Genomic DNA, 23,683 nt, shown 5'->3' on the forward strand with positions numbered 1-23,683 from the left:
TGCCTAGACTGTTTGGTAATTCATTTGTTATTACCCGATCACCATTTTCAAGGAAGTTCTGCTATGACTCCTCACTGTTACATATTGCTTTCAGTAGTTACTTGGTATACATTTCATGAAGTAAACAGTATATATGATGATTTATCAATACACACAGGCAACATTAAATTATTTGGTTATAAACCAGACAAAAAGCTTTGTTGAGTAAACCAAACTAAGTCTGTGTGTTAAAAAAATGAACAGTGACCAGTGTCTGTTAAGCAAGCTGGAAAAAAAATAGTTTCTAGCCAAACTTTAAAAATTTTGTGCTATGGAACAATTTGTCCACTTCTTAATTATGACATTGAACTGTGAGACTGAGAGACAGACATACACCTGAATGGATGAATATTGATATTGCAGAAAAGAGCAATTAGGTTATTGCAGGGACTAAGGTGCTGTCATGGCTCATTTGTCAAACATAGAAATGTGGTAATATATTCCTTTTATTTGTATAAACTTTTAATTGTCATGCATAGTCAAAACAAAGTTAATGTACAGCGATATATGTAATTATGACACCAAAAGTCAAGGTAACTACATCAGACAGTGGACAAAAATTAAAAATAGCAGGCCATAATCTACATATCAATGAGATGGCGGCAGGAAGGACATACAGCCACCCCTAAAACTAATCTTGCCAAATCTGTTCTAACCGCGCTGACCCTGCAGTCGCTGCAGGACTATGGCATAAGCGAAAGAAAGAAAGAAAGAAAGAAAGAAATCTACATATCAATGAGCAGATATGGTTCAACAAGCTGCCACATACTGTGAAAACTAGTGAAGTAAAGTTGTTTCAAAGGAAGATGACGCTTGCTTAATAAATGTTCAGATTCATTCAGTGAATAATTCTGAGCAACAGGACCACTGTTGCAACCTGAAAATATATTAAAAATATTAAGATGAATACCAAACTATATGTAAGTGTTATTCACATTTCATACTGTAATAGTATTACTTTTCCCTAAGTATCACTTCTGCAAAAGTCATCAACTTGGCTTAAAAAAAAGGGGGGGGGGGGCAGCCTCTGCATGTCATCCATCCTGAAATCTGGATACAAATTTTTTATTCTTTGTTGATTCTCATGAAAAAAAGAAAGAAAGAAAGATTATATGCGAGTCTACTAAATAACATTTAGCGTTGTTGAGTGTGACCAGAAATTCTATGATACTAGCAATCACTTTATAACTCTGGGTTGTTTGGTTGTCTTGTCTAGCTGTTGATGGATTGGAAAGTATGCTATTCCTGTGCTAAAGCGGAAGATTTTACACTCTTGTGCAGCAAAGGTGGATGTGAACCCTTATAGAACAGGGCCGAAAAATATTACCACAATCTATTTTCTATCACTTCCTGCTAGAGCCCTTTTCAAGCTACATGAAGTAACAGGTCCAACTTATCTAAAGCACAGAGTCCATTGCCATTTCGCAGAATGCTCCCCTGCACAATGTAAACTTAACTGTAGTGTACACCAGGTCAACATTTGCCCACAATTCCCACAAGGCCAACCATCCATCTTGCATTGCAAATTGGTCATAATGCTACAAATTTACCTTTAGTTTATACACATATTGTTTTCTTGACTAGGAAACAATATGTCAAACTAGGAAAATGAGGATGCCAGAGTTCAACATTAATCTGTTAGTCAATTCTACTGACCAGTCAGAAATTGATCTTGAGAGATTTCCTGCATTCAACTACTTACATGCTTGGCCTGATTTACACTCTCCACAAACAACACAGAAAATTTAACTTCCAATACTTATGAGTATTCGTTCAACTTTATACTGTTACCATTGAAATACAAAGACATGAAAATAGTGCAATATAACTGGTGACACAGACGTATTTGAAGTATAGTAAGTAAACAATGTTATGGACGGCATCAAAGTTGAGCAAATGTTTATTTTCTGTTTCTTCACTTTGTAGAGTACTCAGTCGAATTTTTGCCTTTTAATTTTTGTTGATATTTTTTATCTCATCTGTATGTTGTTACATTGTTATAGAATTGGCAGTGACATGTGAGTGCTAGATTCATAGTAGAGATCTTATATTTTTCCATTCATACAGCAACATAAAGCTGAAAATGGAGCTTTTGTTAAGAAATAAAAACCAGAATACAGACTCAGGGTAACAAGCAAGCAGAGACCACTTGTCTCTTATACCAATATACTCATAAATATCCTGGGAGAACTCCTGAAATTTTTTCAGCTGAGTTTAGGTTCACGCTGTGGAAAGCCTTGTATAGTGCACTCTCAAGTGTCCATCAAATATTCCAGGAACAGTGGAACTGTATTGGCTGGAGAGCCATTTTTCAAGGAGTCATAAAAAAGCGGTGCAATTTATGAGCTTAATGCAGCCAGTTCAGTTATATGAAGGAAAGTTGCTGCTCACCATATAGTTGAAATGCTGAGTCGCAGGTAGGCACAACAAAGAGCCTGTTCTAAACAAAGCTTTCAGCCTGTAAGGCCTTCGTGAAAAATAGACCACGCACACGCACGCGCACGCGCGCACACACACACACACACACACACACACACACACACACACACACTCTCTCTCTCTCTCTCTCTCTCTCTCTCTCTCTCTCTCGACTGCAGTCTAAGGCAACTGTAGTCACACTCACTGTTGCCGTAGACTGTAGTGTGTGTGAGCTTTTTTCGTGCACATGTGTGTGTGTGTGTGTGTGTGTGTGTGTGTGTGTGTGTGTGTGTGTGTGTGTGTGGTCTATTCTTAATGAAGGCTGGGGGAGAGCTTTTTTTTTTTTTTTGGAACAGTCTTCATTGTTTAATGTTTGTGATAGACAGGTATTGACTTTACCTGTCTATAGACAGCCATAGTGTAACGGAGTTATGTTAGATACATTCATAACTTGAAATATTGGATAAAAGCAACAGCTGAGTAGCAGAAGAGCAGCAGCAGCAGTGGCTTTTATTTCTTTTTTCCCCCCGTCTCCAAAGCAACTGTTTACTCTTAATATACATAACAGTAGTAGTTCCCATAATCATTGGTATAAGTAGATTAACACTAGTTCTACTTTGTGTTGAAGTTGGCAAACCCCTGCAACACAAACTGAGGGCCATTATCAGAGACCAGTGTTGCCGGAAATTCTTCACTGGAAAAGCTTTTCCAACAGGGCTGCTACAGTGGCAGAGGCGGAAGTTGACAGGCAACAAACAATGTATGGAAACTGAGAGAATGCTTCAATTACTATTAGCCAGTATGCATTAATGGGAGGGCTGGTGAAATTGATGTAGAGATGGTCTCAGGCCTGCGAAGATCGCAGCCGTGGAGATCACATTGCCTGCAGAGCAGCTTGCTGGGGAGTGCATTGAGAACATGCTATAACCAAACAAGTGACGTTGCCATCCAAACCAGGTGGGCTAATACCTGGATGCTAGACATCCCCCAGTTATCAGACTACAGCAGTTGCAAGAGCTTCAAATGGAGAGGCAAGAGAATCACAGCATGAGAAGCTAAATAGTCTGTATCAAGGAGTAGAAAACCATCAATGACACAGAAACATTGCCGAAACACGTAGTGGTTATGGAGGGGGTCGAATACCCACAATGGGGGTACCTCAGACCAGCCATGTTGTATGAAATATATTGTTTCTGTAAGTCAGATTGGTAGCGCTAGCCTGTGCAACCCAAGTCCTGGTGATTGGAAAGCCATTAACAGTTTGTTGAGCTCATTCATGAATGTGGAAAACAGAGTAACTCCTCCTGATCAAAAACTGGGTCTGGACCGACTGGAAGATGGGAGAATGCATCAGCAATTGCATGTTTAGCTGTGGGGAAGAAGTGAATCTCGTCGTAGATGTACCAAGAGAGGAACAGCACCCAATGTTGAAGGCAATGTTTTGCTTTTTCTGGCAATGATGCTGAGGGATTTGACACCATAAAGGAAAACATTAAACTTCTTTAAGGTGTAAACAATGGCGAGGGCCTCTTTCTCTGTTTGTGAATATCTAGTTTGAGCCAAATTAAAAGTCTTCGACATGTATGCAGTAGGCCGCTTGAAGCCATCAGAATATTTATGAGCTAACACCGCACACAGCCCATGCTGGGAAGCATCTGCTGCTAACACTAAATGTTGACCTGGTTGGTAGGTTACGAGGCAAGGTGGAGATTTTAACGTAGACTTCAGTTTGGAAAATGCCGTTTCACACACCTGCAACAAGTAGAAAGATGCCCACTTATGGAGCAAGGCATGGAAAGATTGTACAACCGGTTCTGCCCCAGGCAAAAACTGATGATAATAAGTAGAGACTGGATTATATGCATCATAAAAATCTTAAACTACGCTTGCAAAGATGCATGAAAAGTGTCAAAATATGCAATATCAAATAATATAAAAACATGGTTGTTACTGCATGCATTATATCTCAAAGTCGAACCTATGGACATCAATTACGAGGAAAAGCACCAGCCGCGTGTAAAATCGGTATATTTAGAATGCTGATGTCTTTTTCTGAATATTTTTTGGTAGAAGTTAGCAAGGGGGCCTTTCTGGGATTATTTTCTAAAAATTTGCAAAATGGGGACGCATTCTGTGTTTCAAGAATTGTTCCTTCTTTGCTATTGTCGGTAACAAGTGGATACGATGTGAGTGAGTCGCAGCAAAACAATCAATATGTACAGGACCAACTTCGAGATATATCACATGCAGAGGGGCATGCTCAAAAACTCCATAATATATTATTTAAAAAAAAAACAATGTATAATCATGAATTTTTTTGAACAGCGTTAACTTCTAATTAATACTATTGTACCAAGGCATCATTTACAGTTTATTTTACATTTTTTCTACTATTGTAAACACAAGCGACCAGTACTGTTCCAAATGTTCAGTAGGAAGATTGTGTCTTCAATCACTCAAAACATTTTTATAAACAATAAAGGATCATTCTACATCAACTGAGGTAACTGGGCAGTATTCTATGTTGGCACTTATTCTTAAAAAAACTATTAATTTGGCACAAAGGTTCAAAGCCTATGTTATTGTTTAAAACATTTTCAAACTTTTCTTTAAGTTTTCTTGGAAATAGCTCTGGCAATGAAGAGTTCATTAGAATAATTTTATTCATTAACTGAATAGGGGCAGATGTGGACTCTGACCACAATCTATTGGTTATGAACTGTAGATTAACACTGAAGAAACTGCAAAGAGGTGGGAATTTAAGGAGATGGGACCTGGATAAACTGAAAGAACCAGAGGTTGTACAGAGTTTCAGGGAGAGCATAAGGGAACAATTGACAGAAATGGGGAAGGAAATACAGTAGAAGAAGAATGGGTAGCTTTGAGGGATGAAATAGTGAAGGCAGCAGAGGATCAAATAGGTACAAAGACGAGGGCTAGTAGAAACCTTTGGGTAACAGAAGAAATATTGAATTAAATTGATGAAAGGAGAAAATATAAAAATGCAAAAGAGAAAATATAAAAATGCAAAGGAGAAAATATAAAAATGCAAAGGAGAAAATATAAAAATGCAGTAAATGAAGCAGGCAAAAAGGAATACAAACATCTCAAAAATGAGATCGACAGGAAGTGCAAAATGGCTTAGCGGGAATGGCTAGAGGACAAATATAAGGATGTAGAGGCTTATCTCACTAGGGGTAAGATAGATACTGCCTACAGGAAAATTAAAGAGACCTTTGGAGATAAGAGAAGCACTTGCATGAATATCAAGAGCTCAGATGGCAACCAAGTTCTAAGCAAAGAAGGGAAAGCAGAAAGGTGGAAGGAGTATATAGAGGGTCTATACAGGGGCGATGTACTTGAGGACAATATTATGGAAATGGAAGAGGATGTAGATGAAGATGAAATGGGAGATACAATACTGCGTGAAGAGTTTGACAGAGCACTGAAAGACCTGAGTCGAAACAAGGCCCCTGGAGTAGACAACATTCCATTGGAACTACTGACGGCCTTGGGAGAGCCAGTCCTGACAAAACTCTACCATCTGGTGAGCAAGATGTATGAGACAGGCGAAATTCCCTCAGACTTCAAGAAGAATATAATAATTCCAATCCCAAAGAAAGCAGGTGTTGACAGATGTGAAAATTACTGCAAAATACTAATGCGAATTCTTTTCAAATGAATTGAAAAGCTGGTAGAAGCCAACCTTGGGGAACATCAGTTTGGATTCCGTAGAAATGTTGGAACACGTGAGGCAATACTGACCCTACGACTTATCGTAGAAGCTAGATTAAGAAAAGGCAAACCTACGTTTCTAGCATTTGTAAACTTAGAGAAAGCTTTTGATAATATTGACTGGAATACTCTCTTTCAAATTCTGAAGGTGGCAGGGGTAAAATACAGGGAGCGAAAGGCTATTTACAATTTGTACAGAAAGCAGATGGCAGTTATAAGAGTCGAGGGACATGAAAGGGAAGCACTGGTTGGGAAGGGAGCAAGACAGGGTTGCAGCCTATCCCCGATGTTATTCAATCTGTATATTGAGCAAGCAATAAAGGAAACAAAAGAAAAGTTCGGAGTAGGAATTAAAATCCATGGAGAAGAAATAAAAACTTTGAGGTTCGCCAGTGACATCGTAATTCTGTCAGAGACAGCAAAGGTCTTGGAAGAGCAGTTGAACGGAATGGACAGTGTCTTGAAAGGAGGGTATAAGATGAACATCAACAGAAGCTAAAGAAGGATAATGGAATGTAGTCTAATTAGGGAATTATATTAGAAAATGAGACACTTAAAGTAGTAAAGGAGTTTTGCTATTTGGGGAGCAAAATAACTGATTCTAATAATTTCCGGGTATGCAGCCGGATCCCGTCGACATTCTGCCACGATATTTCGGCCCAGAGACGTCCGGCCATCATCAGGTGAGTACACAACTACTGAAGAGCCCAGGTGCAGTCGCGGTATTTATGCCGAATCTCGCGCCCGAGTTGTACGTGCTGCCCTCGGTGGTGGAAATAAAGGTTCATCTAGTCATTGAGTATCGAATGACACTGTCGATTCCGCTGTGATTGTATAATTTTAATAACAGGATTCCAATTTTTATCCAGCTGAAAGCCGTTGTCACGATTTATAAGATTATTGGCAAGACGTATTTCCACTGATTCCTTGATTACGGAATCCCAAAAACCGGAAACCGGGGATAAAATTTTTGTTACATTGTATTCCATTGAATGTCCCAAAGAAATACAGTGCTCTGCTACTGCCGATTTTGACGGTTGCCGCAGACGGGTGTATCTTTCATGTTCTATACATCGTTCATGGACAGTTCTTGTCGTCTGGCCAATATATGCAGCGCCACATTCACAGGGAATTTTGTAGACGCCTGCCTTCTTCAGTTGTAAATCGTCTTTAACGGATCCAACCAGGGCCCGGTTCTTAGCTGGTGGACGAAAGATAACCTTGATTTTATTTTTCTTCAGTAATCGGCCTATTTTCGACGACACATTCCCGGCGTATGGAAGGAACGCAGTTGATTTAAAGTCATCATCTGCGTCCTCAGTGCGTTGCTTCTTGTTATGATAGTTGCGCATGGCCTTCCGTATTTGGCGAGAAGTGTAGCCATTCTCTTTGAAAACCTTCTCCAAGTGTTCTAATTCTGCGTGGAGATTTTCATCATCCGATATTATATGCGCTCGATGTATTAAGGTACTGAGAACACCGGCTGTTTGTGCTGGGTGATGGCAGCTTGACGCCTGGAGATACAGATCTGTGTGAGTCGCTTTCCTGTACACAGAATGTCCTAATGACCCATCATTTTTACGGCGTACTAGCACGTCTAGAAATGGTAAAGTGCCCTCTTTTTCAATCTCCATCGTAAATTTGATGTTCTCATGTAATGAGTTTAAGTGATGAAGGAATTTCTCCAGTTCCTGTCTGCCATGAGGCCATACAGCAAAAGTATCATCTACGTACCGCCAGAAGACCGTAGGCTTTAAAACAGCAGACTCAAGTGCTTTCTCCTCAAAGTCCTCCATAAAGAGATTAGCTACCACAGGCGACAAAGGGCTCCCCATGGCGACGCCGTCTGTTTGTTCAAAGAATTCGTCATTGAATAAAAAGTACGTTGAGGAGAGTATATGTTCAAACAAGGCCGTCATTTCTGCACTGAATAAGTAACTTATTCAGTGCAGAAATGACGGCCTTGTTTGAACATATACTCTCCTCAACGTACTTTTTATTCAATGACGAATTCTTTGAACAAACAGACGGCGTCGCCATGGGGAGCCCTTTGTCGCCTGTGGTAGCTAATCTCTTTATGGAGGACTTTGAGGAGAAAGCACTTGAGTCTGATGTTTTAAAGCCTACGGTCTTCTGGCGGTACGTAGATGATACTTTTGCTGTATGGCCTCATGGCAGACAGGAACTGGAGAAATTCCTTCATCACTTAAACTCATTACATGAGAACATCAAATTTACGATGGAGATTGAAAAAGAGGGCACTTTACCATTTCTAGACGTGCTAGTACGCCGTAAAAATGATGGGTCATTAGGACATTCTGTGTACAGGAAAGCGACTCACACAGATCTGTATCTCCAGGCGTCAAGCTGCCATCACCCAGCACAAACAGCCGGTGTTCTCAGTACCTTAATACATCGAGCGCATATAATATCGGATGATGAAAATCTCCACGCAGAATTAGAACACTTGGAGAAGGTTTTCAAAGAGAATGGCTACACTTCTCGCCAAATACGGAAGGCCATGCGCAACTATCATAACAAGAAGCAACGCACTGAGGACGCAGATGATGACTTTAAATCAACTGCGTTCCTTCCATACGCCGGGAATGTGTCGTCGAAAATAGGCCGATTACTGAAGAAAAATAAAATCAAGGTTATCTTTCGTCCACCAGCTAAGAACCGGGCCCTGGTTGGATCCGTTAAAGACGATTTACAACTGAAGAAGGCAGGCGTCTACAAAATTCCCTGTGAATGTGGCGCTGCATATATTGGCCAGACGACAAGAACTGTCCATGAACGATGTATAGAACATGAAAGATACACCCGTCTGCGGCAACCGTCAAAATCGGCAGTAGCAGAGCACTGTATTTCTTTGGGACATTCAATGGAATACAATGTAACAAAAATTTTATCCCCGGTTTCCGGTTTTTGGGATTCCGTAATCAAGGAATCAGTGGAAATACGTCTTGCCAATAATCTTATAAATCGTGACAACGGCTTTCAGCTGGATAAAAATTGGAATCCTGTATATTAAAATTATACAATCACAGCGGAATCGACAGTGTCATTCGATACTCAATGACTAGATGAACCTTTATTTCCACCACCGAGGGCAGCACGTACAACTCGGGCGCGAGATTCGGCATAAATACCGCGACTGCACCTGGGCTCTTCAGTAGTTGTGTACTCACCTGATGATGGCCGGACGTCTCTGGGCCGAAATATCGTGGCAGAATGTCGACGGGATCCGGCTGCATACCCGGAAATTATTAGAAGAAGAAATACGCCGGGAAAATTTCAGAAGTCACATAAAATAACTGATGATGGTCGAAATAGAGAGGATATAAAATGTAGACTGGCAATGGCAAGGAAAGCGTTTCTGAAAAAGACAAATTTGTTAACATAGAGTATAGATTTAAGTGTCAGGAAGTCATTTCTGAAAGTATTTGTATGGAGTGTGGCCATGTATGGAAGTGAAACGTGGATGATAAATAGTTTAGACAAAAAGAGAATAGAATCTTCCGAAATGTGGTGCTACAGAAGAATTCTGAAGATTAGATGGGTAGATCACATAACTAATTAGGAGGTATTGAATAGAATTGGGGAGAAGAGGAGTTTTTCACAACTTGACGAGAAGAAGGGATTGTTTGGTAGGACATGTTCTGAGGCATCGAGGGATCACTAATTTAGTATTGGAGGGCAGCGTGGAGGGTAAAAATCGTAGAGGGAGACCAAGAGATGAATACACTAAGCAGATTCAGAAGGATGTAGGCTGCACTAGGTACTGGGAGATGAAGAAGCTTGCAGAGGATAGAGCAGCATGGAGAGCTGCATCAAACCAGTCTCAGGACTGAAGACCACCACCACAACAACAACAACTGAATAGGCTCATTCAACACCAAACCTTGAGTTTGAAGCCTTTTAATACTTGCAGGTATACGGGAAAAGTGAGTGCTAATCACGGCAATGTCTTTGCTTCCTTGCACTGTCAAGCTGCCAAAACCTGTGCACTATCGAAATTGTTTAACCCTTCCAATGGCCATGAAATGTTCATTGTAGAACAACACAGCATCGGCCCACATACCCCAATGAGTTACCACTGGTTCAGGAGGTAAAGGCACATTTGGTAGTTTCTCTTTGTAGGTCTTGATGCGAACAGGAGCCTTTAGAAACACTTTCTTTGTGAGTGAAATCAGTTTATTCAAGTTCACAAATGTGGAATGAGCTCCTCCAGCTAGGCGATGTACTCCATGAGCAAAACACATCACATGAATCAAATTGGGATAAAATACTCGGAGGCCTTTTCCTGCTTTGATCGTATAGGGAGCAGCATCTGAAATAAACACAAACAACCTTTCATCTGCAGAAGATTCTAGAAATATTTTTCTAATACACTCATTCACAAATCTGATGTTGGTAGAATGATTTATTTTTTCAAGTTCTTTGTAGGCTGCTGAATAGGAAGAAGTAGGCTCTTCTTTTAAACCACCAACAATTAAATTTGCAATGTAACGGCCACAAGTGTCTGTAGTTTCGTCAGCTGAAATCTGGATAATGCTGTCCTTGAGTTCATTGCATATTTCTTCCAGAACATATACGAAAACTGTCGGTATGTTATTTTTACGCAATGTTGATTCATCTGGTACATTCTGATTTAAGCAATATTTGCACAGGAAACCTTTGAGGATAGGATTTGTAAGTTTGTGAAGAGGAATATTGCTTGCAATGAATGCTTCACATAGGTCCATGTTAAATTGACTTTTTCGGTTATTTGTGGACAAATCCCTGCTACTGCAAACTTGCTGTTGTCAGAAGTTGTTGTTGTGGTACTTTCTTCTGCATTCCTGCAATATGAAGACTGGTCTTGTCTTGCTGGTCTATTTGAAACTTCTTTTTGCACGGAATGTTTTTCTCGCAAACTCAATAATATAAAGATGTTATTGCAAATCTGGATGACGTTTTCTTTTTTGGTCGGCATTGCGCAGAACGTGTTACACGCTACACATTGTAAACACGTTCGACTGTGTAGAAGTAGATAGAAAGCTAAACTGAAGCAATGGATGTGCAACTAAAAGCTTATGTAGTTTCATTTAATTGTTGCCGATGCATACGGTATGACAGTGGAGGGGCTCGGGGCCAGGTGCGCAGGAGCATTGACTCTGTCTGCCTGTTCCTCTTTTGTAATGATTTTGCTAGGCAGTGGCCTCTCGGTTAGCAGTTGCATGCAATTCTAGGTCATGGTAAATCTTTGAGACATCAAATCTAGATTGAGCTAGAAACTGCCCATCTAAATTTTTAAAATATTGTAAACATAGAGTGAAAACATGCGTCGTCACTAGTTTTTAGCTAAAATATGCAATAACTGGTGAAAACGAGCCAAATATGCAAAAGTATATTCAACATACAAATGCATATAATTTGGTCTCTAATAATAAGCAAACTTATTTAGAAAAAACCTGGAGCTCATTGACTAATGTAGGATACGGAAGAGCCATAATGGCAGACACATTCTGTTGAAGGGGCTTGATGCCAGCACTAGTTACCTCACACTCAGGATAAACAATAGAAGGTTGAAAGAAGCGGCACTTTTCCAAATTGCTTTTTAACCCAGCAGCCTGTAACACCAAAAAGAGCATGTATAAGTTCCTGAGATGTTCAGCAGTGGTGCAGCTGGAGGCCACAGTGTCATCAAGATGGGTGGCACAGCCAGGCACAGACCAGGTGAGTTGTTCGAGAAACCGTTCAAAAAATGCCAGGGCACTGGCCACACCAAATTGTAACCAGAAGCACTGATACAAGCCAAAAGGCGTGCTAATGACCAAGAGCTATTGAGAGTCCATATCAACTGGAAGCTGCAAATACGCATCAGAGTGGTCGTTCTTGGAAAAATACTGACCACAAGCGAGCTTAGCAAAAAGTTCATCAGGGTGCAGCAAGGGATATGTGTAAATGAAAGACTGAGCATTGACAGAAACTCTGAAATTGCGGCAAATGTGTAACCATCCTGATGGCTTCTTAACAATGACTAAGGGGACAGGCTATTTGCTGGAGACATTCGGTTGGACAACCCCGAAGGCAGTGAGGCAATTGATCTCTGCCCTGACTTGGTCACGGAGTGCCATTGGAGCTTGGTGAGCCTGAAAGAAATTGAGTCTGGCCAAAAGTTTCATCGTAATTTGAGCTTTGAAATTATTGGTACAATCCAAACTCTCAGAAAACAGGGCAGAAAATTCAGAGCATAAAGAGACAAGTTGTGTTTAAGACACTTGATCAGAGAGTTCATTGGAAATAGTTAACCGGAAAAGATTAAAGGCATCCAAACCAAACAAATTTTCAGTGTGTGCAGTGTTCACCACCAGAAAAGGCAGTTGATGAACCACATATTTGTGTGTGACTGGGGCCAAGAAACTACATAAAATCAGAATGCTTCGTTTATTGTAGATGACTAATGTATGTGACACTGTTGCTGAAGGGGGAGAACTCAAGTCCATGTATGTTTGCTGGTTGAGTAATGACACGGCAGCACCAGTGTCACCTTGCATGTGTAAAACCTTCTGATAAACCTTGACATCAATAAAAAGCTTATTGGATGCAACAGAGATTGCTGATACACAATTGACATCCATGTTAGCATCCGCCATAGGCTGTTTGAATTTTGCATTACAAACAGGAGCACTTTCGTTGCACTGGTGGCAAACGGCCCACTGCATAGGACTATCTGACCTATCAAGAGTGACAAAACACGACAGACAAGAGGGAAGCGTCGTTACCGGGCTTGTGCTGTCACTGCAGCTGTGGCTGCCGTACTGAGGTAGGCCAGATGCTGTGATGTTTTGCTCGCGCACAGACTGCTGCCACCGTATCATTCCCCTGCGAACCATCCAGAAAACGGTGGGGGAAGCAGGTTGAACTTCTACAACCTCACACCACAATTCAATTTGAGTATCCACAGCCCTAAAAACTCAAATGATCGTGCAATAGTCATAATGTTAGAGAGTGTGGGGTTTTCACATTGAAGGGCTCACTCACAAACCTCGTGATCAGTGGCCATCCGAATGATTGCACCACAAACTATTTGGTTGGCATACGACTCCTTATGTACATAATTTCTTGCTAGACCAATAGGACTCAACTCGAGCAGCAATGACGTGCGTCTGTTTACAGTAGTATTTCGAAAGGAGGTCACACATGTTCTCAAAAGGGAGTGAAGACAGATCCTGTGTGGCGGCCACTTGGCAAAGGAGTTGATACGTGCAAGGTGAAACCAAGACAAAAATAGAAAGCACGGCATAAGTTAACATCAGTAAAACCAAATGCATGAAAATGCTACCACAACCATTTTTCATAGGCTTCCCATTCTTCAACAGACTCATTATAAGCCAAAAATAGCCAGAGATAAATGACCATGGTAGCGGCAGGTGACATAGAATGAGACAGGTTCCAAACTGGCCAAAACGGAGGCAAGTGTTCGTAATACCTGGATTTGATTGCGCTGTGCTGTCGCAAACACATCCTGCTGTTGACTGAGGTGCTGCAACATCTCAGTAAGAACCCCTTGCTGATCAACCAGCTGGCATAAAAACTAATCAGCAGCACCGTCAAACATTGTAGACACAACAGAGGACCAACCAGAGACTTAAAACCTTAAAACCACACAGAGAACAATTCCACACTTGTTGTCACGTATGTTATAACTTGGACACACAACACAACGAAGAATGTTAGTACAACTTTATTAGACTGTGGCATGTACAGCAATAGCCATAATGTACACTGAACACAATAAGATAAGATAAATGTGTGCAAGCAGTAGTGTGGCAGGGTTTAAGTAGGCAGTCATCTGTGGCAGGCTCTGTCAGAAGTTCACAATATTGCTCTTTTGCAGTGCACTCTCACAGATGACAACACACTGCTAATGCATGCAACTTTCAAGTGTGTTTGCATTATTTCAAATGCAGGTGCAATATTCTTCAAAATTCTGCAGTTTTGTCACCCTTCTGCTTTATATTTATAATGAGGAGCTTTGCAAATGAATTTTACTTTTCACATTCTAATAATGCATAAAATTGTGAAAAGCTCCAGATTTTTGAGCAATGTTTTGCATTGATTTACATTTAAAGAAAATTCATTTCAGTGCATGCTCCGATACAAAGTGATGTTCAAGTTGGGTTAAACTCCAAGGCTGTGACTAAACCATTCTGTGAATGCTTGGGAGAGTGGTGCTGACAGATATAAATTCTGAGTGATCTATAAGCATGAACTGCGTGTAAAAGTTAAATATCCACTGTTGAAGCCATATTTGATTCTCAATGTTATTCTTTTGAAGTCGTTGACGTACAAATCATTGTCAATGTTGTTCCTCCATGGAGAGTTGTGCACCTGATTCCATCCTGCACTTTTCACAAACTAAAATAATGAACCTATTTTTAATATTACTGAAGTTTGATGACAGCATTAAAAATTGCTGCACCTGTGTATAGAGCACAAAGTTTTGACACATGGCAATTTAAACATAAATTATAACTTGTGAAAACCCTCCCTGTTAGAGACTATAAAATTGACTTAGATTTACTTCTATATTGGTGAACGCCATAACTGCAATAATATTTTACAGAAGAGGAAAAATTCACTCCTAAATTTTGCTTCAGCAGTTTGAATAGTTTGTGGCTGCAGCCCAAGAAGTTATCCAATTATCATACAATGTTGAATTACTGGAGCACCAGATATTCACAGTACAGCACAGTAATTGTTACCAACTTATTTCAGTTCACTTTACTGTTGTAGAGTCATTAAATTGTTTGGGCTGAATGATATTCTGAGTTTCTTATAAGCAGATTCTTATAAAGTTGAAAGAAAATAATTTAAAGGTTAATTTGTGAGTAGGCTGGAAGGAGCTGAAGTGAACATTTTCTTACACATTGGTAATTTATATTGCATGGCAAGGCTCAGGTTACATTACAGCATCATGTCAGAAATTATTGCTCCTGGATACCTGTTTATTCAAATTGAAGAGTATAGGGTACAAATGACAGAATGAAATTCAGTAATGTTTCCCTTATCTTTCTACCTCTACTGCACATCTTATATAATATCAATCCAGTGCTGGGAATGCATACTTTCATGAGGTATCCCCCCCCCCCCCCCCCCAATCTCCCAACCCTCCTTGTACTGCAGTTTTGTGGGAATATCTGATAACCACTTATCCACAAGTGAGTCTTTATTATGTAATTTTTCTTTCCAGAAGTCAGTCTCTAGAAGAAAATGCAGAATCACATAAAAATTTGGCTGTTCACTGTTGGCTGAAAGATTTAGCTGGTGTATATGAACCAGAGTGCACAACAACACTGCAGAGCAAGTCATTATCAGCGGAAATCACAAAAAAAGTGGAAAATATGGCAGAAGTTCTTTCACATGCTAAGTTTCGGCACTTACAGCAACAAACTACACTTATTTCTACAGAGCTTTCAAAGTTCAGAAGGTGAGTTCTGAGACGAAAATATAAATGTTAGAATTAAATTTGAGCACATCTTGATACTGGTGTTCTGTAGTAAAAAACCAATTTTCATTCTTTTACTTAAGAGATGAAATATTACAGTATTCTTCTTGAAGTACTATAATTTTTGAGGAATATATTGTGGCCTAGCTTTTAACAAAAAATCTGTCAACTCAAAACCTTAAATGAGCAAAACTTCAGTTCATTAGGACCTGTAGATTGGAGAGCCTTAATTTCTAAGGCGATTAGTGGTCACATGAAACTAGACTTAAGCAAAGCTTTTCAGTGTTCCAAATAAGAGGTGTGACACAGAACTTTCCAGAGCTTTTTTTTATAATTTTTGGTCATTTATACACTATGATCAAAAGTATCCGGACTCTCCCAAGAACATGGTTTTTCATATTAGGTGCATTGTGCGGCCACCTACTGCCAGGTACTCCATATCAGTGACCTCAGTAGTCATTAGACATTGTGAGAGAGCAGAATTGGATGTTCTGCAGAATTCACGGACTTCGAACGTAGTCAGGTGATTGGGTGTCACTTGTCATATGTCTGTATCCGTGATTTCCACACTCCTATACATCCCTAGGTCCACTGTTACCAATTTGGTAGTGAAGTGGAAACGTGAAGGGACACATGCAGCACAAAAGCGTACAGGTTGACCTTTTCTGTTAACTGACAGACCGATGACGTTGAAGAGGGTCGTAATGTGTAATGGGCAGACATCTATCCAGACCATCACACAGGAATTCCAAACTGCATCAGGACGCACTGCAAGTACTGTGACAGCTAGGTGGGAGCTGAGAAAACTTGGATTCCATGGTCGAGTTGCTACTCATAAGCCACACATCACGCCAGTAAATGCCAAACGACGCCTCGCTTGGTGTAAGGATCGTAAACATTGGATGATTGAACAGTGGAAAAATGTTTTGTGGAGTGATGAATCATGGTACACAATGTAGCGATCTGCTGGCAGGGTGTGGGTGTGGCGAATGCCCAGTGAACGTCATCTGCCAGCATGTGTAGTGCCAACAGTAAAATTCGAAGGCAGTAGTGTTATGGTGTGGTCGTGTTTTTCATGTGGGGGGCTTGCACCCCTTGTCGTTTTCCATGGCACTATCACAGCACAGGCCTACATTGATGTTTTAGACACCTTCTTGCTTTCCACGGTTGAAGAGCAATCGGGGATGGCGAGTGCATCTTTCAACATGATCGAGCACCTGTTCATAATGCATGGCCTGTGGCGGAGTGGTTGCAGGACAATAACATCCCTGTAATGGGCGGTCCTACACAGAGTCCTGACCGGAATCCTATAGAACACCTTTGGGATGTTTTGGAAATCCAACTTCATGCCAGGCCTCACCGATCGACATTGATACTTCTCCTCAGTGCAGCACTCCGTGAAGAATGGGCTGCAATTCCCCAAGAAACCTGCCAGTACCTGATTGAAAGTATGCCTGCAAGAGTGGAAGCTCTCATCAAGGCTAAGGGTGGGCCAACACCATACTGAATTCCAACATTGCCATTGCCGATGGAGGACATCATGAACTTGTAAGTCACTTTCAGCCAGGTGTCCGGATACTTTTGATCACATAGTGTATATAATTGCATACCATACTGGTACTTGCTCACCAGTGGGAAGAATTACAGTAATTGGCTCCAAGCACTCGGGCCCTATAGGATATATGTGAAGGATGGTCTTTTAGATGGGTGTAAAAAATATGAAATTTTTACATCAAGGTTGGAGCTTTGGCTCCAAAGAGGCCCAACAGTTTTTTAGACTCACCGTATTGTAAGAAAGGTTTTCGAATTTAATGTTTAAATTTTATCTTATGCTGTTTTAGACAGACATCATAAATTTAAAATAATGTGCAATGATAATTCAAAGCAAGGGGACTTCCTTGGCTGTACAGTCATTTTTCCCTATTGTATCTTCAGGATTCACCTTCCAAATCAATACACCATATTTGCTGAAGAGCTTCATGCCATCTTGAAGGCATCAGAACAAATAAGGCATCTTCAGAATAAAATGTTTATCATGTGTTCCATTTCCATGACTACTCCATTGGCATTGCAACGAATCCACTGAGCAAAGAAAATGAAATGAAACATATTGGACAACCTTATCCTTCTTCAATAGGAAGAAAAATATCTTTCATTCTGCTGGGTACCAGTGCATGTGGAATTATCGAGAAAACAAGCAAGGAGACAAAGCAGCCAAGGGGGTCTGCAGACAACACATTATAAAACAAGGTACCATTTCCTGAAGAGTATCGTTTCACTGTGCTGTCAGAGATCCAGGCAGCTGTGGAAGTTGTGGTTGCTTGCAGTGAAGAACAATATACTGCAGTCTGTCAGAGTTCACTATTCTCAAACTTACATCCTACACACACACACACACACACACACACACACACACACACACACACACACACACAGATAGAGAGAGCGAGAGAGAGAGAGAGGAATTTCCACTGTTGTTGTATTGTATTGTATTTTTTTATTGGTCCTGTAGTCTACATAGCAGTTTATGCATAAGACATTGGACAAGTCAAGGTATAAATATACAGGCTGAAAGTCATTTCAAGGCATACATATTTAAGGTTACAATAATACACTTTACACGTGAGTATTTATATAACACATTTCATAAATTTAAATATTCTTCAATGGAGTAAAAGCAGTGATGCTGTAAATATGACTTTAGAGATTTTCCAAATGTATTTACCTCAGTGATAGCTTTTATGTTTTCAGGAAGTTTGTTATAAAGCCTAACTCCCATGTGAAAAGTACCTTTTTGGCACAGTGCTGTGCTGACTTGAGTCATATGTAAGTTTCTGTTTTGTCTGGTAAGGTGCTCATGTATATCACAGTTTTTTTTTGCAGTCTCCGGTCCTTGCCTATTACATTTAATTTAAAGAACAAAAGGGTTTCCATAATGTATACACATAGTAATGGAGGAATACCAGATTTCTTAAAGAGGGGTTTACAAGAGTCTCTAGGCTTGCACCCAAACAAGATTCTAATGGCCCTTTTTTGTAGTTTAAAAGTGCTATTAGCTGTTTTAGAGTTTCCCCAGAAGGTGACCCCATATCTAAGACGAGAATGAAAGTACGCATGATATGCATTCAATACTGTTTTCTCACTACAGCATTATTTTAATGAACAAAGAAGGTAACATGTTTTGCTCAGTTCTGCATTGAGATACTCAATATGCTTATTCCATCTGATGTTACTCTGCAGCCAAAGTCCTAAGAATTTGGTTTCAGTATTGTTACCAGCTGGTTCGTCATTGATAGAGACTGATGGGATAAATACGTCCTTGTTAGGAACATTGTGGAATTTTAGAGCAATGGTTTTCTTACTGTTTATTACAAGCTGATTACTCTGTGCCCAGCTGCTAAGTTGTTTCGTGACCGTGTTTACTGTCTGCTGTAACTGTTCATAGTCGTCTCCTTTTAGTAGAATCATGGTGTCATCTGCAAATATGATTGTTTTGTGTGCATCAACATTTAAGCTTAGATCATTTATGTACAGAAGAAACAGAAGGGGGTCCCAATACTGATCCTTGGGGTTCACCACATTTAATTTGTTTATAGTCAGATAAGTGATTAGATACAGTGTTTATTTCAATATTTGTGTGCTTGATGCACACTGCCTGCATACGATTAGTCAGGAAGGAACTGATCCACTTGTTGGACTGACCTTGAATACCATATCTTTCTAGCTTTGATAGCAGAATTTTATGGTCCACCATGTCAAAAGCTTTTGACAAGTCAATAAAGACTCCTATTGTTTCCTGTTTTTTGTCCATCAGGTTTAGGATGGAATTGATGCACTCATAGACAGCAGTTGTCGTTGACCTCTTATTTCTGAACCCATGTTGTTCATTACATAGGATGCTGTTTTTATTTATAAATTTCATAAATTTCTCATACATAACTTTTTCCAGTACTTTAGAGATGCAGGAGGAAATTGTGATGGGTCTGTAGTTATTTACATTGTCTTTATCCCCTTTTTTATGTACAGGAATAACTTTTGATGTTTTCAACACATTGGGGAAAGTGCCTGCCTGAAGTGAGCAGTTGTATAAGTGTGTGAGTACTTCTATTAGGTTTGATGCGCTCTTCTTTAACATTTTTGCAGGTATACCATCAATACCTGCCGATTTGGAATTTTTTAGTCCTTTTATTGCTTTAGCTACTTCATCTTGTGAAACAGAACTGATGTACATTGATCCTCTACATGCACTTATTTTATATTCATTTGCCTGGGTGCTCTTAAAGTTTGATTGTAACATATTATCAGCAACACGTGTGAAAAAGTTGTTAAATGTGTTGGCTACTTCTAAGGGGTTTGTTACTTTTATTTTTATGTGATAGTGTTATATTTTTGCAAGGTTGTCTGTATTCTCCACATTCTTTTTTTTATAACACACCACATAGCCTTTGATTTATTAGCTGAATTATAAATGATTTCATCATTATGCATTATTTTTGATGCTTTTATTACTTTTCTTAATATTTTGGTGTATTTTTTATAGTATGCGCGTATTACAGGTGAGGAATTTTTTGAGTTACATACTTCATGAAGTAGTCTTTTCTTCTGGCATGAAACCCTTATTCCCTTTGTGATCCAGCTGTTTGTTCTAGAGTTCCCCCATATGGTTAATGTTTTCAGTGGGAATGCAAGTTCAAAGAAATGGGTTAATGTATCAATGAAAGTGTTGAATTTTTCATTTATATCGTTCATTTTGTACACTCCTAGCCATTTTTCTTTCTGTAATAAATTGTTGAAGTAGTTTACATTATGCTGATTATAACTTCGATATGCTGTTCTGAAAGAGATGTTGTTAATAATCCTGCCTTGTACTTTTATGCTTAATATTTGAGCAAGATGGATCACTAAAACCTGCATTGAAAATTTTTAGTGAGGTGTTTTGTAAACTCTTCTTGACTAGAAACTGATAAAGAGCTGTTTGGCAAGTTTCTGATACTCAGGTAGCTCCTTTTACTTCAGCCTTTAAATTGTAGGACGTTGCAAGGTTCAAAATGGTCTCCCTGTTTCCACTATTCGTGAGGAAGTCAATATTGAAGTCACCACAGATTATCAATTCACAATCCATTTTATTTACTTTATTTAGCAATGACTCCATTTTGTTTAAAAAAAGTTCAAAGTTTCCGGATAGTGCTCGGTAAACTGTAGCAATAACCAGGTTGAACTGAGTGATTTTTATAGCTGCAATTTCATAATCCTTTTCGACATTTGCCATAGTTAAGTCAGATAGTGTAATAAAATCTACATTATCCTTCGTGTAAATTGCTACCCCACCCTGCTTGGTGTTTTTCCTGCAGTAGTAAGCAGCCAAGACAAATTTGTTTATTTTCATAATCTGGATTAATTCTGGGTTAAGCCAGTGCTCAGAAATGCATAACACTGAGATATCATTAAGTTCATTTGTTAATAGTACGTTAATTCCATTGATCTTATTACGCAGGGATTGCACATTATGGTGATAAATTTTTAGTTCGGGCATATTCACGATTTGGTAATTGGGAATCATATTTACAGCATCACATACCTCTAGTTTAAATTAGGAACGTCAGCAGTGTTGTATTTTTGTTCTTCTTTCTTGTTTATTTTGTTTTCCTCTCTGTTGTTGGAAGGATGTTCAGGAAGCTGATAGATTGTTCTATCACCTACAAGTCTTTCTTTAATTATTTCACTAACACGATCACAAACAAACCTCTTCCCTTCATAGTTCAAATGCATTCCATGCTTCGTGTGCAGATTTCGATGCAGCTTGCTTATATCCAGGACATCGCACTTAGTGTACTGAGAACACAGTTTCCTTATTTTAATGTTTGTTTTCCGAATTTCTTTGTTTACACGTGAACTATAAATCAGATCATGCCTATGAGGAAGTGTGGCTACTACTGCATTTCTGCATTTCTTAGCTTGTAAAAAATTCTGCAGCATTTTCACGCAAACCTCTGCTTCATTTTTTGCCACATCGTTTGAACCCATTATACAGACGATAAAGTCATTTTCTTGCATTAATTTCATCTGAGAGTTAAGGTCTACAACATTTTTACATCCCTTCTCCCGGTTTCACGACACTAGTCACTGCTATGTCACGATTTTTCTCACGGAGCATGCTGAATAGATTTTTGCCATTACTGTCTGTTAGTAATAGTACATTAAACTGTGATGATCATTATTTAAATGTTGGTGTATTACATGATTTGTACCTTAAAGCACATGTTTACTTGCATTCCTCAGTTTGTTAAATATAATCTTTTTCATCATTCAGTGTTTCATGAGAGACTTACAAACATTGACGAATGCCATCTTCTTCAAATAAGAACATAGATCTCAGCTCTCTTCCATGTGGAACTGCTTCTGTGCATTCCCATTCTCAACACAGTTTGAGGAAGTCTAAACTGTTTCACACTGAGAATGCTAAATTTTTTGTATTTCATCATATAATCACTTACACAAACTAATGATTTTGAATGTTCAGGCAGCTGGATTATGGTGGTCTGGAGCATGTAGGACCATTAGCACAGAGCCTGTCTGGACACATCTTGGAATTCTGCCAGGAGGTATCCCCCACTGATACCAACATAGAGCAGCAACTGGAATCAGCATGTGACAGGTTAAGAAGTGTAGCTGCTGCATCACAGCTAGATGCTGACCAGATTGCTGAAAAGACAATGGAACTGGAACATCATCTAAGTGCTTTGCTTGATCATACATTGAAGCAGCACATACTGGTAAGCAGCATTTGAAGAAATTATGATAAACTGTATTTAGAAAAACATAGAGAACATTCAGTTAATTACTACAGCTTATGATTCATTGACATTATATTGCTGTTACCTCCCCCCCCTCTCTATCTATCTATCTATCTATCTATCTATCTATCTCTCTATTTCTGATTTGACAGCGTGATGGACAAGTAGCTATCAGTGCAGGTAGCAAATTGAAGATTGCAAATACGACTTAAGTATCTGAGAAATGCAAAACATAGCAGGTCAGTGAATACTGTCTGCACTTCAAACAAAACCACATGTGAGGAAAAGTTTTGGAAACAGTTCGAGAGTGGAACGATAGAGAGACAGCATGAAGGTGGTTCATTGAACCCTCTGCCAGGCACTTTATTGTGAATAACAGAGTAATCGCATAGATGTAGAAATAACAAACCAGCAGTTCCAGTTGCAAAATGGTTTGTTCATATGGACAGTTTCAATTAGCAGTTAATAAAATCATTTGTTCATAGATCATGTTCCATCAACAAAGTGATTAGTGATAACCTGTCCACATGATTGTTCTGGGAATTCGTTTGTAAGTGCACACCTATGCATATGAGGAGAAAAGAGAGAGCCACTGTTGTCCCCTCATCAGGTGTTAGGTGAAATATTCTAATGAGATCACCTGGGTATGGGGGAGGGGGGAGGAATGACTCTCCAGCAGTGGCCTTCTCCATGCTAACATGCAATTTCCTCTCTTTTTTTTACTGTGTTAATTTTATCTCTATTTTTAGATATCTATTTCATCTTTATCCTATCTTACGTAAGTGACAGATAATAACAAAAAGTAATAGATCACAAATTTTGGGAACCCCTAAACCTTTTCGTTGGCTATATTAATCTTCAGCAGGTGCATGAAGATGCCGGGACTGAAAATTCCATAGTTATTATCATCAAGATTATTTATAATCTCCCCCCTCCCTCCTTTCCTCACCACCTCTCATCACCAAGCGAGGCAGCACAGTGGTTAGCACTTTCGACTCACATTTAGGTGGATGATGGTTCAAATCTCTCTCTGGCCATCCTGATTTAGGTTTTCTGTGATTTTCTGAAACACTTAAGGCAAACGCCTCTGATGGTTCATTTGAAAGGGCTTGGCCAATGTCTTTCCTTAATCCAAGCGTTTGCTCCAGACCTTATTGTTGATGGGACATGAAAAACAAAGATTTCTTCCTTCCTTTTCTTA

At 39.5% G+C, this 23,683-nt stretch overlaps 1 protein-coding gene across 1 annotated transcript in view; it reads left to right on the forward strand.

Moving 5' to 3' along the window:
• Positions 1-23,683, forward strand: part of LOC126095609 (protein inscuteable homolog) — a 120,997-nt gene that overhangs the window by 52,798 nt on the left and 44,516 nt on the right. Inside the window, exons 4-5 of the mRNA XM_049910378.1 lie at positions 15,434-15,670; positions 22,209-22,461. Coding sequence (XP_049766335.1) covers positions 15,434-15,670; positions 22,209-22,461 — 490 coding nt within the window. The remainder of the gene's footprint in view (positions 1-15,433; positions 15,671-22,208; positions 22,462-23,683) is intronic.

Source organism: Schistocerca cancellata, chromosome 8 (assembly GCF_023864275.1).
Source record: "Schistocerca cancellata isolate TAMUIC-IGC-003103 chromosome 8, iqSchCanc2.1, whole genome shotgun sequence".
In the NCBI taxonomy this organism is placed as follows: Eukaryota; Metazoa; Arthropoda; class Insecta; order Orthoptera; family Acrididae; genus Schistocerca; species Schistocerca cancellata.